Source organism: Syngnathus floridae, chromosome 7 (assembly GCF_059516105.1).
Source record: "Syngnathus floridae isolate MCC-2025c chromosome 7, RoL_Sflo_1.0, whole genome shotgun sequence".
NCBI classification, from domain to species: domain Eukaryota; kingdom Metazoa; phylum Chordata; class Actinopteri; order Syngnathiformes; family Syngnathidae; genus Syngnathus; species Syngnathus floridae.
In genome coordinates, this window is record NC_142419.1 from 10,841,578 (window position 1) to 10,856,411 (window position 14,834).

Consider the following 14,834-nt stretch of genomic DNA (forward strand, 5'->3'; position numbering starts at 1 on the left):
TAGTGTCGAGATTTTTCTCATTATCCTTGAATGCAGCATCTGCTTCCCATGCAAATTGCTTTATTGCATCTGGTGGAATCGCATTGGTCGGATTTTACTGGTCTGAGCTGGTAAATGGGCATTGCTATCGCAAAAATTAAGTTCGTTCCGACAATGGAAAGTGAACCCTTAGGTTGTTACTGTAATAATTTGATTGAAGGCACGCTTACAGTAATTGAAGAGAAGTTTCCCAAAAAGCGCCAGCCGCCGCTGGGAGCAATTTAGGATTCAGTGTCTTGCTCAAAGATATGGTCACCAACACTGAGGATTGAACTAACAACCTTCAAGTTGGTATACAAACACAACCACTGAGCCACATCAGCCGTTACGACTAACCTCTGGCATCCACTGATTAGACAGTATTCAAGTAGAAAAACAAATTTTCCATTAGCATTCTATTTCAGCATGCATATGTTTATGAAATCCCCATGAGAGATTATTATTTTACTATTATTCTATCTCATGTACACACACACACAAACTTGCAAACAAACACACACAAACGTTTCAGATTGTGTTGCTGTCGCCATTGTGGTTTCATTATGTAAATTAAATACAATGGTTAACACATTTATCACCACCATTAATTGGCAAAATTAAAACTATTTGTTTCAAAGACGATTGAATAGTGTTTGTTCATGTTCATTCCGTTTTTGAAGAGGAAATACATTTAAAAATAATTCTTTTTTTTTTAATACAACAATTTTTATTGGCTGAATACGTTCCTGAAAAGAAGATATAAATTTGATGGTTCCTTTCCGCATGATGGTGCCCCAAGGTAATTTAAATAAACATTTTTCTTGTTATACAATCAATAGTTATGGTGAATAATTAATGCAACACCATCAGAATGGGACTGCAAAACCTCAACATTATCACAACTCTTGAGCAGAAAACATTTCCATCTTCAAATTCCATCATGGAATGCCAATTTAGCCACAGACCAAAAAAAAAAAATCAAGAAAATTGAAATGGTGACAAGCAGTTTAAACTACTCTTGCATAGTTCTTTGTTGTTGCATGTTTCAATCATTTTCTTCAAATCCAGTATTTAGTTTTAAGAAAAAAGTCTCATTTTCAAAGGTCTTTAAGTAAAAACACTAGCCAGATCTACATGGAACAAAAACATCACAAGATGACTAAAAGCAATTTCCTTATCAACTGAAAAGAAATGTAATGTAGCATAATGTATTCAAAGCATAACTTCATGGTGTATAGAAAATAAACAGTAAAAACTGTAGATCTGTGAAATTCGTCATATTAATCTTATTCAAGTCCCCAGTAGCCGCTCTTTGTTTTTGTTTCCCCACACATTTGTCTTACTTTTGAGGCGAATGACTGTTTGAAACTTCCATTCCAGACTTCCCTTTCCACTCAAGTAGTTTTTAAGAAAAAAAGTTAAGGTGCTTTGCTTCTGGTTTTGCTTCCAAATGGCTAAAGCACTTCCTGGAGGGCTGCTGTCAAGCGCATGCAGTGAAGATTTATTGTGCACATCCCACCCTGACCTTAAGCATGGTCAGAGAAAAGGATAAGAAGAGTTGAATAGAAGGCTGTTGAATTTGGTGTAGGAGTACCAAAGGTGCATGTGTTGTCAGGGTTTTGGTAATCAAGAGCGGGCGCGTGATGGATGCTACGTGTCAGCAGGAGAGCTTGAACAATGTTTATCATGATGCTGTCTCATTCTATCTCTCTGCCTAAGTGCTTCAGTTTATGCATTCAAACTGCGGGATTGTGTTATATTGCACGCTCAATCGTTAAACACATTGGAGCTTGTCAAATCTATCTGACTAACTGTTTGGCACAACATACGTCGCAATTTTACTACATGAATTTAAAATCTGCCATTGGCTTGCAACAATTCCAAATTATACCTGACCTCTTACCCAAAGGTCACATGGGATGGGCTGTAGTTCTACAGCAAGCTGAAGGATTAATAGAAAATGGATGGATGGATGGAAGGAAGGAACACAGTGATTGTGTATGACTGCAGATCAAGATGATAGTTTAAGAGAAGAAAAATGTACACTATATATTCCCACAAAGAGCGCAACCACAAAGCAGTGCCACCTGATTTTCCCCAGTTCTTTGCCCCAACTTGAAAAAAGGCCCTGGTCTTTAGAATGCAAGAACAACTCAGATCTTCATCTTTTTCTTTTTTGCAGTTCATTGCAAGGTTAATTAGAGGGTGATTAGATTGATAACCTTAAACATTGCATTATTTTAAGTTTAACTAAATTCAGTAAATGCACACATATACCAGGCAAATATGAAGCATAAGTAACCAAGTAAAAGTAAAGAAGCAACTTAACTAAAAACATAAGCATATGCCAAACAAACATCCACTTTGCCTTTGTGAATACTTAATTGATTGAGCCATTCAAAGTTCAGATAAATAGAGCTTGTATCTCAAACCAAATATTTCAAACAAACCAAGCATTAACCAAAGTATAGCATTTCTTACCAGTTGTGTTTGACCAGGAGCTGAGATTTTCCTTGTGTGTTCCCCCAGCTCACATGCTGGTCTGTAGGCCACATGGCATCTGACAGGAAGTTTGGTGATCTGTGATGTGGTCATTTTTTTCTCTGCCTCCTGCAGGTCTGAAGAGGGAGTAGTGGATATTTTGACTGAACAATCTCTACCTCTGTTAGTTGACGTGACAATGAGAATGCTAAAATATTCCAGTTCAAGTTTTATGTTGGCGACATATTGGGGTTGTTATTTTTTTATGTAGCCCTAGATATGACAGAGAAAAAAAACAAATAAGTTGGGGCCACAATATTCATTTGTGGTAAACAAAATAGGTATAGTGTGCACAAAATTTGCTATTATGTTTCCATAATATACAGCCACAAAATCAGTGCAATAAATGTGCATATCAAATCCTAATTTGTGAGTTTAATATCATCCCCATGAATAACTTTAACAATTGGGTAAGCAAATGGAGTGCATGTGAATTAGAAACCTCAAGATGCAATGTCCTTAAGGACCATATCATTTCTTTTTCCATCATGTCTAGAACTGTAATTTTCATTGTATAAAATATATATATTGGCTATATATTGGAATATTGGCTTCCACTGTATTGCTTAACTTCTTTTACACATAATTATCTCATCCAGACATCACTCAATTACAGTTGCCTTGGAAAAGGAGAAACCAGTTTACTCATTCACTGGGAATATAACAGAGGTAAATGAATGACTCAGTGGGTCGACACTTGATGAGTCAGCCCTAATTTCAGTTTGTAAAACTGAAGGACAAAACATGTTTTTCCTTATAAAATGAATAATTTCAACATTTATCACAAAGGCTCGGTTCACACGTCAGGCAAATGCGTATGTATCTCATTTTTTTGTGCGACAGTCTGAACGGCTCAATTTCGATTATTTTTTTTTTAATCAGACCTGGTCACTTTGTGGTCCTAGATTGGATACGTATCAGTTTTTTTTCCAATCTGACCTCAGTTTGAATGGCCAGGTAACATACTGTAGATCTGAAATTGACATTATCCAGAGTCCAAAATGTGTGCCGTGTGGGCACAAAGAGAGTCCAGGGAGCCACAAAACTGAATCTGCCAAGTTTTTCTGCGTAACACAATTTACTTTACATTTGACTTCAAATTAATGCCACTCGAAAGATGAAGCATAAAATGGATATTTATGGTGATAGTAGTACGGTTCATTTATTACTTGTAGCAATGGTGTGATTTCATCTTTAGTAGAAGTCTCTGGAGATTGAAAAGCCTTGCCTCATTTCCCAAACATTTATACCTCCTCTTACATCGCTCCTCTGTAGATACGAGATGTTAAACAGATGAGCTCCGACACGCTGGAACACATTTCCGCAAACACGACGTTGTCAGTGGCATCGTTGCTCTTTCTACAGGTCTCTTGGGGGCCGCATTTGGTTCACACACCAGACAATCTGAGGCCGCATTTATGTGAAAGCTGAGACAGGAAAAAAATGAATTTCACCCAAAAATCCAAATTAACTATTAAGACCTGCAATGTTAACCGAACCATAGAGTGGATGTGTGGAAATCTGTGGGCTAATTAGCGTTCAACTGGGTGAAAATGTTTCACTTAAACGGCCACACATGGATGTGATTGTGTTTGCAAAATGCAGCTTTGTTGATATGAGGTAGCAATTCTCAGTCATACGACCATTGACTCATGTCACAGCTTTGAGCTGCTAGATAATTGCTACACTAATTTGTTACTTTTACAAGTCAGTAATTCATAGTCGGCTTCAAGTATATCTCCCTGACACAAACACACAGACAGAGGAACACCTGAAATGGCTGCTGCGCTATCACTCATGTAATTGTTGCTTCCATTTCATAATTATATGCCTTGCACACTGCCAATTTGGGGCTCTTACATAATTGTCCAAATACTAGAATGGATTTAATGATGAAACAGTCTGTTCAGACATTTTTCCCCTCAGACTATAACATGAGAAATAATACTCCTTAACAAGAACAATGTCAGAGTTTCACTATATGAATTACTGACAGGCGAGAAGAGGAAGTTGGCAAGATTCAAAATTGCATCTGCTCGAATGTTGACAATAAGTGCATAATTTTTTTCATGTTCATTTTGCATTTACAGCAACTTTTTCTCTCTTTTCCATAACTCACCTCCTTGACTTAAAGTCACCTTCATTCCAGTGCCCATCAATCTCTGTTAATAAGACTCAATAGCTCTACTCTCCTTGAATTTCTACCTCCAAATAATTTTTCTCATTTTCTCGGTCGCTCTGTGCGGCGCTCCACAAACATGTAAAAATATAAACAGCAAAATAAAATTAAAAATTGCTCTACTGTCTGTATTAAAACAGATTATATGTATACAGTACACTTCATAAATGCCTTTTTTCCATTTTGTGGGGGTGTTTACAAAAGCCAAATTAATTACCAGATAAAGCTGAGCGGCATCAAAATATTGTGGAATCCCTCCCAAATGAAATTGCACATCTGTACAGTAATATGTTGTTTTTAGCTCATTAAACAAAATAGTAACTGCTACAAAATCCTAACATGAGGCTAATTATAATCTCTGACACTAGCGACTTAGCATTTCCAAAGATTGTAATAATAAATAGAGACAGACTGCTCTATGTAGCTTTACAGTATTTTTCTTATTAACACTTTGGAAATCTTCATGGGGTCCCTATTATTTCTTATTTTTAATGCGAGTGGGCTGGCCTTTGTGAGAGGACAATCGGGTCACAGCCTTTATTAGAGCAGAGGCACTATTTGACAATATACAGTATATTGCCACTTGTAAGTTATATTTCTGTTTCTTCTCCAGGACTCTTTCCAATATCTTGGAAAAGTTATTTTTCCGATAATTCTATTCAGCAGTTTCCTTTCCTCATATTTTTCCTATCTGCACTCTACCCTGATCCATCTGTGTCATCTCTCTGGCCACCACCTTTTCGCCTCACATCACCTTATCTATCTTTTTCTACTATCTTCCCTCTCCATCTCTCCTCTTAAGTTCGTAGGATGGGTGCAGATAGACTTTGAACTCCAAAGGAAGGATATGAGGCAACCGCTCCCACTGTCAGGTTCTAATAGAGAGACAAGCATTGAGAAAAGGCGAGCAGATAAACGAAAAAGAGTGAGATGGAAGTGGGCAGATAGCAATTCTGTTTTCTTCTTTCCGCCAAGTGCCCCAAGAGATGATGAAAAATCTTTGATGTGCTATGCTTTTGTTCTCCCTCTCTCGTTCACTCTGGTTTGTCCTCTGGTTGTTATCAGTCCTCTCTTTCCTTTGTTTGCAGGAATATTTACTTCGTTCACCATTTCCATCTGTCAATTTGCATCAGGCAGAAACTCGGGGAAGTAATCAGGGAATACATAAGTTTTTGCTCGCACAAGAAATATGAAGTGGAGATTCAGAGCTGAACATCAACTCTGGCTTAGAAGATTTTTTGCTGACAAATAATGCAGCTCAATTGATGTTTTTGTGTGCAAACAACTTCTGGTGGGTAGTGTGTTGTTAGAGCAAGAGCATCCTCATAGTGAGTTTGTAGGATGGATATATGGCTTTTTGCTACTCTGAATGTTGTGAAGACTTTGATATATGCTGCTGAAACAAAGTTTGTAGGATTGAATATAGGTTGTGCACCTTTTCAAAAAGGACTGTTTGACGCTAACACAAATCTCATTACCAAATGAACACCGCACCTACTGTGAAGCAAAATCATCCTTTGGTGCAAATAGAATAGAAATAAAGAGTCAATGTAGACACCAATGTAAAAATAAGGCAACCACTGTGGTTGATGTTGAGAGATTAGTCTGCTTGCTGGCTAAACTCAGATGCGGTTCAGATAATAGGCAGATGCATGGATTTTGGTCACATTTTTTAAATCACAAACTCCTGAGATTTAAACACAGGTTGGTAGCTTTTCTTTCCACTTTTCTTTTTACGTAATTGGTAATTCTGATAATATCGGAGCTGGTGTAGTGTGACGTTTAATACCCGAACCTCACTGCCCACAGCTCTTTGTGTTGAAACCAGTTATCACCACTAATTCAATAATCTCATTGCGCCCTTGTGAATGCACATTTCGGACACTGCAATGTTCCGCTTGGGTGAGTTCTGTCAAAACGAAACAGATGAATGAATCCAGCGCGACTGTTACGCCTTTGATGCGTCAATTTACGAGGAATCCAGTGTGAAGGCGACAATAGACATGCAAGCTGTGACCTTACGCTGAACCTCCAAATCAAAAATGTCTGTTATTGATCTTAATCCCATCATGATCCTCTATTCAATCTAAGCACCAACTGCAGATATCGATGTTGTGTATCAAGCGGCAGTGATGAAAAGATCACACCAAGTTGCCTCACACAACCGAAAACACCACCATCGATTACAACTCACAGCCGCTGTGTGTGCAGAGAGAGGTCACCCATGGTCAAGTGGTCAGAAGTTGACCCACATTGAATGAGAGGAGCTGAGAGGATGAGATGAAGCAGAGCTAAATAGGAATGGTACTTCTATGGCAAAACAGAAGGAGAAATTATGCAAAACATAAACAAAAGGCATGAGGGTGCTTGTGCAATCAATTACATCGTCAAAAGAGGGCCAAACATGCAAATGAATGGCACTGTCAAGCTTTCCTCAGAAGAGGGTCAAACACTAATGTATTAAAATCAGCATCACATTCCTCTAAGTATGGGCCCACTTACTCTTCTGCTTGGGAGGCAACAAGCTCCTATGCAGTTTAACGTGAATAGAAACACTGGTGGGCATTAAATTGTTTAAAAAAAAAAAAAATGCTTTAAGAAGTATAATTCCATACATCCGTTTCTGATTAATATTGCAAATGAGCTGTCCCAGCTGACTTCGGCTAAGAGGTGCGGTGCACTCTGACCAGGTCACCAGTAAAAGGTCACCAGGGCTGATGTTATCAAACTAGCGTTCAACCTCACATTCTATTGGTGATCTTCAGTCAACCAAACTTCACAATGAAAGTCTGGAGCCAAGATTCAAAAACCCTGATCCTCAGAACTGTGAATCAGCCATGCTAGACACTAACTAGGCCACCATTACTCTTACTCTGTCCATATCAATGTCCTTCTGTGGGATGTTTTATAAAGTTGAAATATATTGTCAAGTACGTGTGACTTTGACTGTGTTCTTTCTCTCTCTGTGCCAGATCTGCGATAAGGAATGGCATTACTACGTCATCAACGTGGAGTTTCCAGCGGTGACACTCTACGTGGACGGAGTGACATATGATCCCTATCTGGTGACAGATGACTGGCCCATCCATCCTTCCCAGATTGACGTACAGCTTACAGTTGGTGCCTGCTGGCAAGGTGATCAGATTTGCTTCAGCTTCATTTTGACCGTTCCGTAGTTCTAAGGAATATAGCGTTTCTTTCATTACAAGCTGAATCAAAAGTCAGCAAGAATCTTTCTACTGTGATTGAAGTTGTGAGCCATGTTACAGAAACTTTGCTTGAGGCCATGCATACTTCAATGCAAGTTTTATGTTGGCTTGGCTTCTTGCCCAGGATTGGTTGGCAACTGGTCCAAGGTGTACCCTGCATCTTGGTCAAAGTCAGCTGAGAGACTCCAGTTCACCTGCAACACTAATGATGCCAAACAGTATACTAGATAATTCATTGGCTTGGCTTCTAGAGCTAGTTAACAAATCCCAAATTACTCATGCTGACATTGTCCTAAAGGAGAAATACCCAATACAGAGGAACCAAAGAGAGGACAGACCAATATAAAAACACAACACATATATATGAACCTCCTCATATACAGTTCTCCAAAAAACTAAAAGTATGTGAACCCTTTGGAATCACTTCAATTTCTGCATACATTGGTGGTAAAAGTGATCTCATGTCCATCTAAATTACAACAATTGGCACACACTTCTTGGGTTCCTGAGACAAAATGGGGTGATTAGGAGCAAAAACAATGGAAAGTATATTTTATGTTGGGCACATGTGGGGATAGATATTGTTCCTTTAAATGCTTGAATACAGATGCATCAGTAGAGATATATTAAAAACCTGCAAACTGTTGCAACAAGCATATGCGTCACAGAGTGAAACAGAAAGAAAGCAACTTGGATGTAAAATTGGGCAGATTTTATGGGCTGCAAAGCACACCAGACCTGATGTACTATTTGACTCTTGTTGTGTTTGGCATCCAGCCTGAAAAATGCTACTGGGCAATCTATTCATTATGTAAACAAGGTCATTCAGAAGCTTAAGGCTGCAAAAGGCTTGGCTGAAATTTCAACATTTTGTGAATAATGGTGCTTTAGAACGAACTGTTTTAAGTGGTGCCCATTGGGAATCCTTACAGATGGAGGCACACAAGATTGGACATTGATCACCTTCATGTAAGATGCAGGGAGGTTTTCTCTTTGTTGGTAATCCAAGAGGATCAGATGGTTAGTGAGAATCACCCTTGCTTGTGAAGCACTTGCCATCTCAGAGGGAAGTCCAAATCCTGCGCTGGAGGCCCACTATCCTTTATGTTTTAGATGTTTCCCCTCCTACAACACAACTGATTGAAATGATCGGCTCATCAGCAAGCTCTGCAGAAACCTGATCATAATCATGAGTTGCTCTTTGGGATCATGCCAATCTCAATTGGTTTTTGGTCAGGACTCTGGGTAGGAAACAATGTTGAAATCATTCTGTTTTTAACTTTGGGGTTGTTGTCCTGCATCACTCATCTTCTCTTCAGCCTGACAAATTGGAAATATTTTTTTCCGTCGAGGCAGCAAAGCAGTCCCAAAACCATGATGCATCTTCCACCAGTACATTTCTGTACATTTGTCTTCACGCAAAGTGTCATTTGTTCCTTCCAAACAACAATTTTTTGCATTCTTCTATCTACACCGACAGTTTACCAGTAGTGCAGTGGAACTTCTAGGTGTTCTTTTGAAAACATCATTATTTTTTTTGGGAGAATTGGCAGTGGTGTCTTTGTATGTGGTGTTCATGATTCATCGTTATTTAATGATTTACTTTATCACACAATAGCTTTTAAGCTTTTAGAAATACTTTTGTGGGGTTTTTTTCAATAAGTTCACAATTTTTAATTGCGGGTATTCTGAGAGCTCTTTTGTGAAAAGTATGATTCATGCTGGGCAATGAGAATGGAAAATGTGCTTTTTAAGGACAGGGCTTCTATTATATACTCAATTTGATGACAGTAGACTAGTTGACACCTTACTACAATAATGTCTTTGAAAAGTCATCAGACAAGCAGCTCTTATCCTTTCTCAACCCTGCACTTTGTTTGCTTGATATTCGTTTAAACAGGCTGTTTGTCAATTGTTGTGACTTAGATTGAAATTGGCTCAAAATGTATGGCCATTTTAATCGGATACAAAGGTTTCACCTACCTTTTCTTGGGAACTGCACACTCAGACCTTCTGTGCTATCAGTCTTGTCTTTAACTAAATGGGAAGTAATTGATTCACATATGAAACGTGAAAGATTAAGATTAGAGTCAGTAAAATTGGCATTAAATGTAGCATTATGCTGGTTTAATACCTCTTTCATATCAGAGCAAGCCCAACGATATCACTAATATTATTTTTGACACATCATTACTAAGGGAACCAAAAAGCGTGGCACTTGTTCTTTGGTCCTGAATGAACAATTCAATTACGAAGGACACTTAGTCCGTCTTTGACAAATGATTGAACTAGTCGGAGTAAAGTCATACAATTAAAATGTCCTCTAAACGAATAGCTGACAATAATCACATCAGGTTGCAAAAAATAGCACTTTTTTAAAAACAGAGTACAATTGTTTTGTGATTGTGTGATGTCAGTGATTCTTTGACTCTTGTAAAAGAGTGACGATGCAAAGTGCCAGACCAAAGTGCCATTAACCACTGCAGATTGCCTTTTGAAATCACTAAGCTTTGCGTTTGTTGATGTTACATGCATACATAAAAAAAAGAGAAAGAGTTCCCAACTATTTTGCTTTTCAGATTATACACGCTCTCCTTTTATGTGGTTCTGGTCAGACATTTGAGAAGCATACTTGATTACCCCAGCACTTAATTATGATATGAAACAATTACCTGTCAATCTTTTAAGCAATTAACTTGACTCCTCTATCTTTTCTCATAATCCCTTTGTGAGAATGACACTTGTAGGAAGTGTATTTTATTTGCTGCCACAGAGGCGATGATTACTGACTTAATAGTGACTCAATCTCTGACTACTCACATGTAAGTGACTTGAATGCTTAGCTATCTCTTGGTGATTAAAATATTGGAAAAACTTACAAATCTAATTCTCACTTAATTTTAACTCCCAAACAGAAATGCAAAATGGCACTTTAAAACAACTACCAATTACGCATAGTGGAGCAATAAAACATGTAGCATTTCATTTGTGAGCTCATAATCTCTGGAGGTTGAATAGTTTTAATTGGGGTGAAGTCAGGGCTCTGGAAACGTCTGATACAGCACACTCATCGTACCATGCTATCATGGATATTGCTTTGTGCACTGGGGCCTTTTGGAAATGGTCGTCACCAAAATGGTTCCCCAAATATTCAGAGTAGAAGAGGAAGTTGCAGAGTGACTCACTAATAACATCTCTCCGATCTTAACAATAATATAATGATGTGGATATGTACTAGCAATAATCAATGTGTTGGAAAAAAGAAGTTTAAGAAGTTACAACAATTGGCTTTTAATGCTTCACTATTCAATATTTTTTAAATTAACAAATCGCTACAGCAACACAGAGCAATAATCATGAAAAACATTTGCTAGTTATTTCTCTTAGTATTATAACATTGTAAGATTCAGGGAGCAACAGTGTGTAGTCCAAACCCTGATTGATTAAATCACCGATTTAGAGGCGTGTAGCAAAACCTCCTTGCAGGGACTTTTGTTTTTGTAAAGTGTCAAGAGTTCAGACCGGAAAGCATGAGTAGACAAGCAATGGGTGCAAAGCAAACAGAAAGAAAATGTCAGTCCAAACAAAGCTTAGTTGCATGTAGCAGTGACATTTTCATTATATTCCTTGATGTAATTTCATGGCTCATAGCCATTAACTGGCCAGTCAGCATTGTTTGATGTAAATAGATTCTGTCACGACCACAGCAAGTAAATGTAATTGAGAATGATCACATTCTTGATATTTATGCTATGAAACTTTGAGCTTGGTGGCACAAGATTGTACGCTTTGGTAAGACGGTAATTAAATCCGTACCAACCCACCATTAGCAGCTGAGAACAAGCATTAATCAGTTGTGCATGAAAGTAAATGTGAAATAATGGCCTGCAATAAATTATTTTCATCAGTTGATGAAAATGAATAGCAATTATCCCCAAGCATGTCTCATTGAAATATACGGATATACTGACAGCGTTTGTGGATTTAGCCATTGAATCATTTCGAGCAAAAACATACAATACAATGCAGTAAACTAAAATGAAATTATATTTTTTTCACATGGTACAGAGAATATATGTTGTCAGAATTATTGTTATTATCTATTATTATATTAGATGTATGTTTTACTGATATGTGAATGCTAAAGTACCAATCGTTTGATGGCTTTAAATGATCATAGAAGGAACGACACTTTTCATATATTTTCATATACTTACTTGTATTAAGACTTACAATATGTTAGTCTATTCACAATAGCTGTGATAAAAGAATTAGGAAAAAACAATTCTACCATAACAATTTGCATATCATGAGGAGAACTATTAACTATCTGATTTCATTTAAATTGCAATATTTACAAATAGATCCAGAAACAGGAACTGACAACCTTACTTTAAGAAATAAACAGATGGAAACTATACACAAAGAAAAGATACCGCTAGTTTCTGAGCAAAGTATGCACAACAAAAATAATCATATATCACATATTGAGTCCGCATCTTAGATTATTTTAGGTTTAATTCAAATCCGATGTTCTGGGAGAAATTAGACTACCCTAGTATTAAATAAACCACATCATTATTTAAATTGCATTGGTTAAAGCAGGAGAAACCTCACAGTGCCCTATCATATGCATGTTTTTATATGAACGTATAAAAATAGCCAGAATGTCAGTGTTAGCTGAAACTACAACCTTTGGAAGAGTTGGCCATGTTTGCTTATCATCAACACCGCTTCTATATTTACAGTAAGTAATGAGTTATTCCCAGTTTTCAATAAATATTGGCCTTCCCACAAGTAGACACAAGTCGTGATCATATTTCCAGTTCTCTCTAGCCTCTCCAGCATCAGAAGCTGCTCCTAGATGCAAATGAAGCTGAGCAGATGCTTCAGTGAGCACATGGAAGATGTAGAGTGAGCTGAGGGAATGATCATCTCATAAACAACAGTCACTGCAAAGTGGGATATCCATCCACTTGTATCATTTCTGCTCCACAGCAGTTCATAATTCTGAAGAAACCTTCGTCTATCCGTGGCCTATACAGATAACATCCGAATGGATCGTTATCTTGAAAAAACAAGGCTTTATGAACTTTGCTCTCACATGGAGCATGCAAAAGTCATCTTACTGCAGCCTCCAGGGTGGAGTTTTATTTCTTTTGGCATTTTCATGGTAGGCATTTCCAGCCAATTGAAGCGACTGCCCTCATTCCCTTCAAATTCAGCGCAGGTGAGACGTGCCGTCTCCATGGCAGAGATCTGCACACGCAAAGTATATTTATAAAGAACAGCAAGAAGATCTCTACTTGTGGATGACGTGAATTTGGCCGCATGTCAAATTATTGATTGTTTTGTGGACCCACACATCAACACAACCCGAACGAGGATGTAACACAGCAGACGAGCCAGCCGAGGGTCTGTTGGAAGAGAGGTTCCTGGGTTGGCTTGCATGCAAGGTGTTGGCTCACGCTCATGACGACTCGTGGGATATGCTCCAGCCATGAGAAGCTTTAACAATTCTCAGGCTCAAACAGGTCGACGCAAGAAAAATATGTGGTGTTTGACAGTTAAGAACAACAAGACAAACTTTCAGCAGATCAGCGGTCACACTACGAGCTAGCTTGATTGCGTCCTTGGCAATTTTTAAAAATAATTCTCATTTGGATGTGCTCGTATCAACAACACTAGTGTTTCAGACTCCCAAGAGAAGTTTATTTCCTCTTTACAGGAATGTTAACAAAATATTTTTTAGAGCAGTCTCAGCAAAGATAAGAGGGAGGGAAAAAAAATCAAGGGTTAATTTAGTTTCCACTGGTCTAAATATTGTGTTTCCTTTTATTTGGAAAAGTGTGTGAGATAACAGAATATACTCAACCCTTCATCTCAACTATCTGCTCTATTGACAATGAGGGAACTCATCAACTGAAAAAACAGCAAATGATTATGGCTTAAATGTGGCAAGTTTGGGGGTAAAACATTGCTTACGTTTTCACCACCAGGAAATAAGTGCATGATCAATTGTTTCTTGTGTTGGTCAGATGTGGATCCAACTGCTCAGACTGGGCTTTTGAGCTCACTGATACATCATTCTGAGCAGTGATACATGAGCCTGCAAAGTGAACTGGGAATTAGGGTGAACTGGGTCAAGCTGGACATTGTCTGACAAAGTGCAGGGAAGGATGCTGAAATGAGGCTTTGGCTCCCCTTGACTTCAGTTGTAGTTGACCATGATTGCTTCTGTTACCATCCTGATTGCTCTTTGCAATGCTCATCATTGTTAGTCATTCAGCATTGCAAACAAGACTGAATGCTGATTTGTTCTGCTACTTGACAATCTGTGTAGGTTAGAGCAATTCAACGGTGATTTGATTTATATCCTCTTTCTCAAATATTCAACTAATGTATTTCCCGGACTATAAGTCACAGTTTTTGTCATAGTTTGGCCGGGGGTGCGACTTATACTCTGGAGCGACTTATGTGTGAAATTATTAACACATTATTATGCAATTTTACATGTTTTTTCACACTAAACCACAAGAGGGCGCTCTAGGCCTGTGGAATAATTGGAACTGCAACGGACGATGAGTCTGACGTCAGCGCCGCATCTATGTACTCCCGGAGTCAGCGGAGATGTTTATAGGTGTCACAGAGGACCAAGATTTCGATGGATTAATGATTTGGAGTGACACGGATGGCTCAATAAACTTGTTATTTATGTTAGAGTTATTTGATTAACTCTTAATATGTTATGCCAGGCATTCCCAGTTCCTCGTTTATGTGTTTATGTAACGTTAGCATACCGTAGCGTTCAGCCTGTTCTTGCCTATTCATGTCTGTTCTTGGAGTTGGATTTTGTCTAAATTTCCCCCCATAATGCAACTTATACT

The 14,834-nt window shown here is 38.2% G+C and overlaps 2 protein-coding genes across 2 annotated transcripts in view; one reads left to right on the top strand and one right to left on the bottom strand.

Moving 5' to 3' along the window:
* LOC148395200 (uncharacterized) overlaps nt 1-2,715 on the bottom strand; it is a 79,976-nt gene extending 77,261 nt beyond the window's left edge. Inside the window, exon 1 of the mRNA XM_088381017.1 lies at nt 2,500-2,715. Coding sequence (XP_088237143.1) covers nt 2,500-2,613 — 114 coding nt within the window. The 5' untranslated portion in view covers nt 2,614-2,715. The remainder of the gene's footprint in view (nt 1-2,499) is intronic.
* The window catches only part of LOC148395199 (calsyntenin-2-like), a 140,178-nt gene that overhangs the window by 108,174 nt on the left and 17,170 nt on the right, over nt 1-14,834 (top strand). The window contains exon 9 of the mRNA XM_088381016.1: nt 7,711-7,873. Coding sequence (XP_088237142.1) covers nt 7,711-7,873 — 163 coding nt within the window. The remainder of the gene's footprint in view (nt 1-7,710; nt 7,874-14,834) is intronic.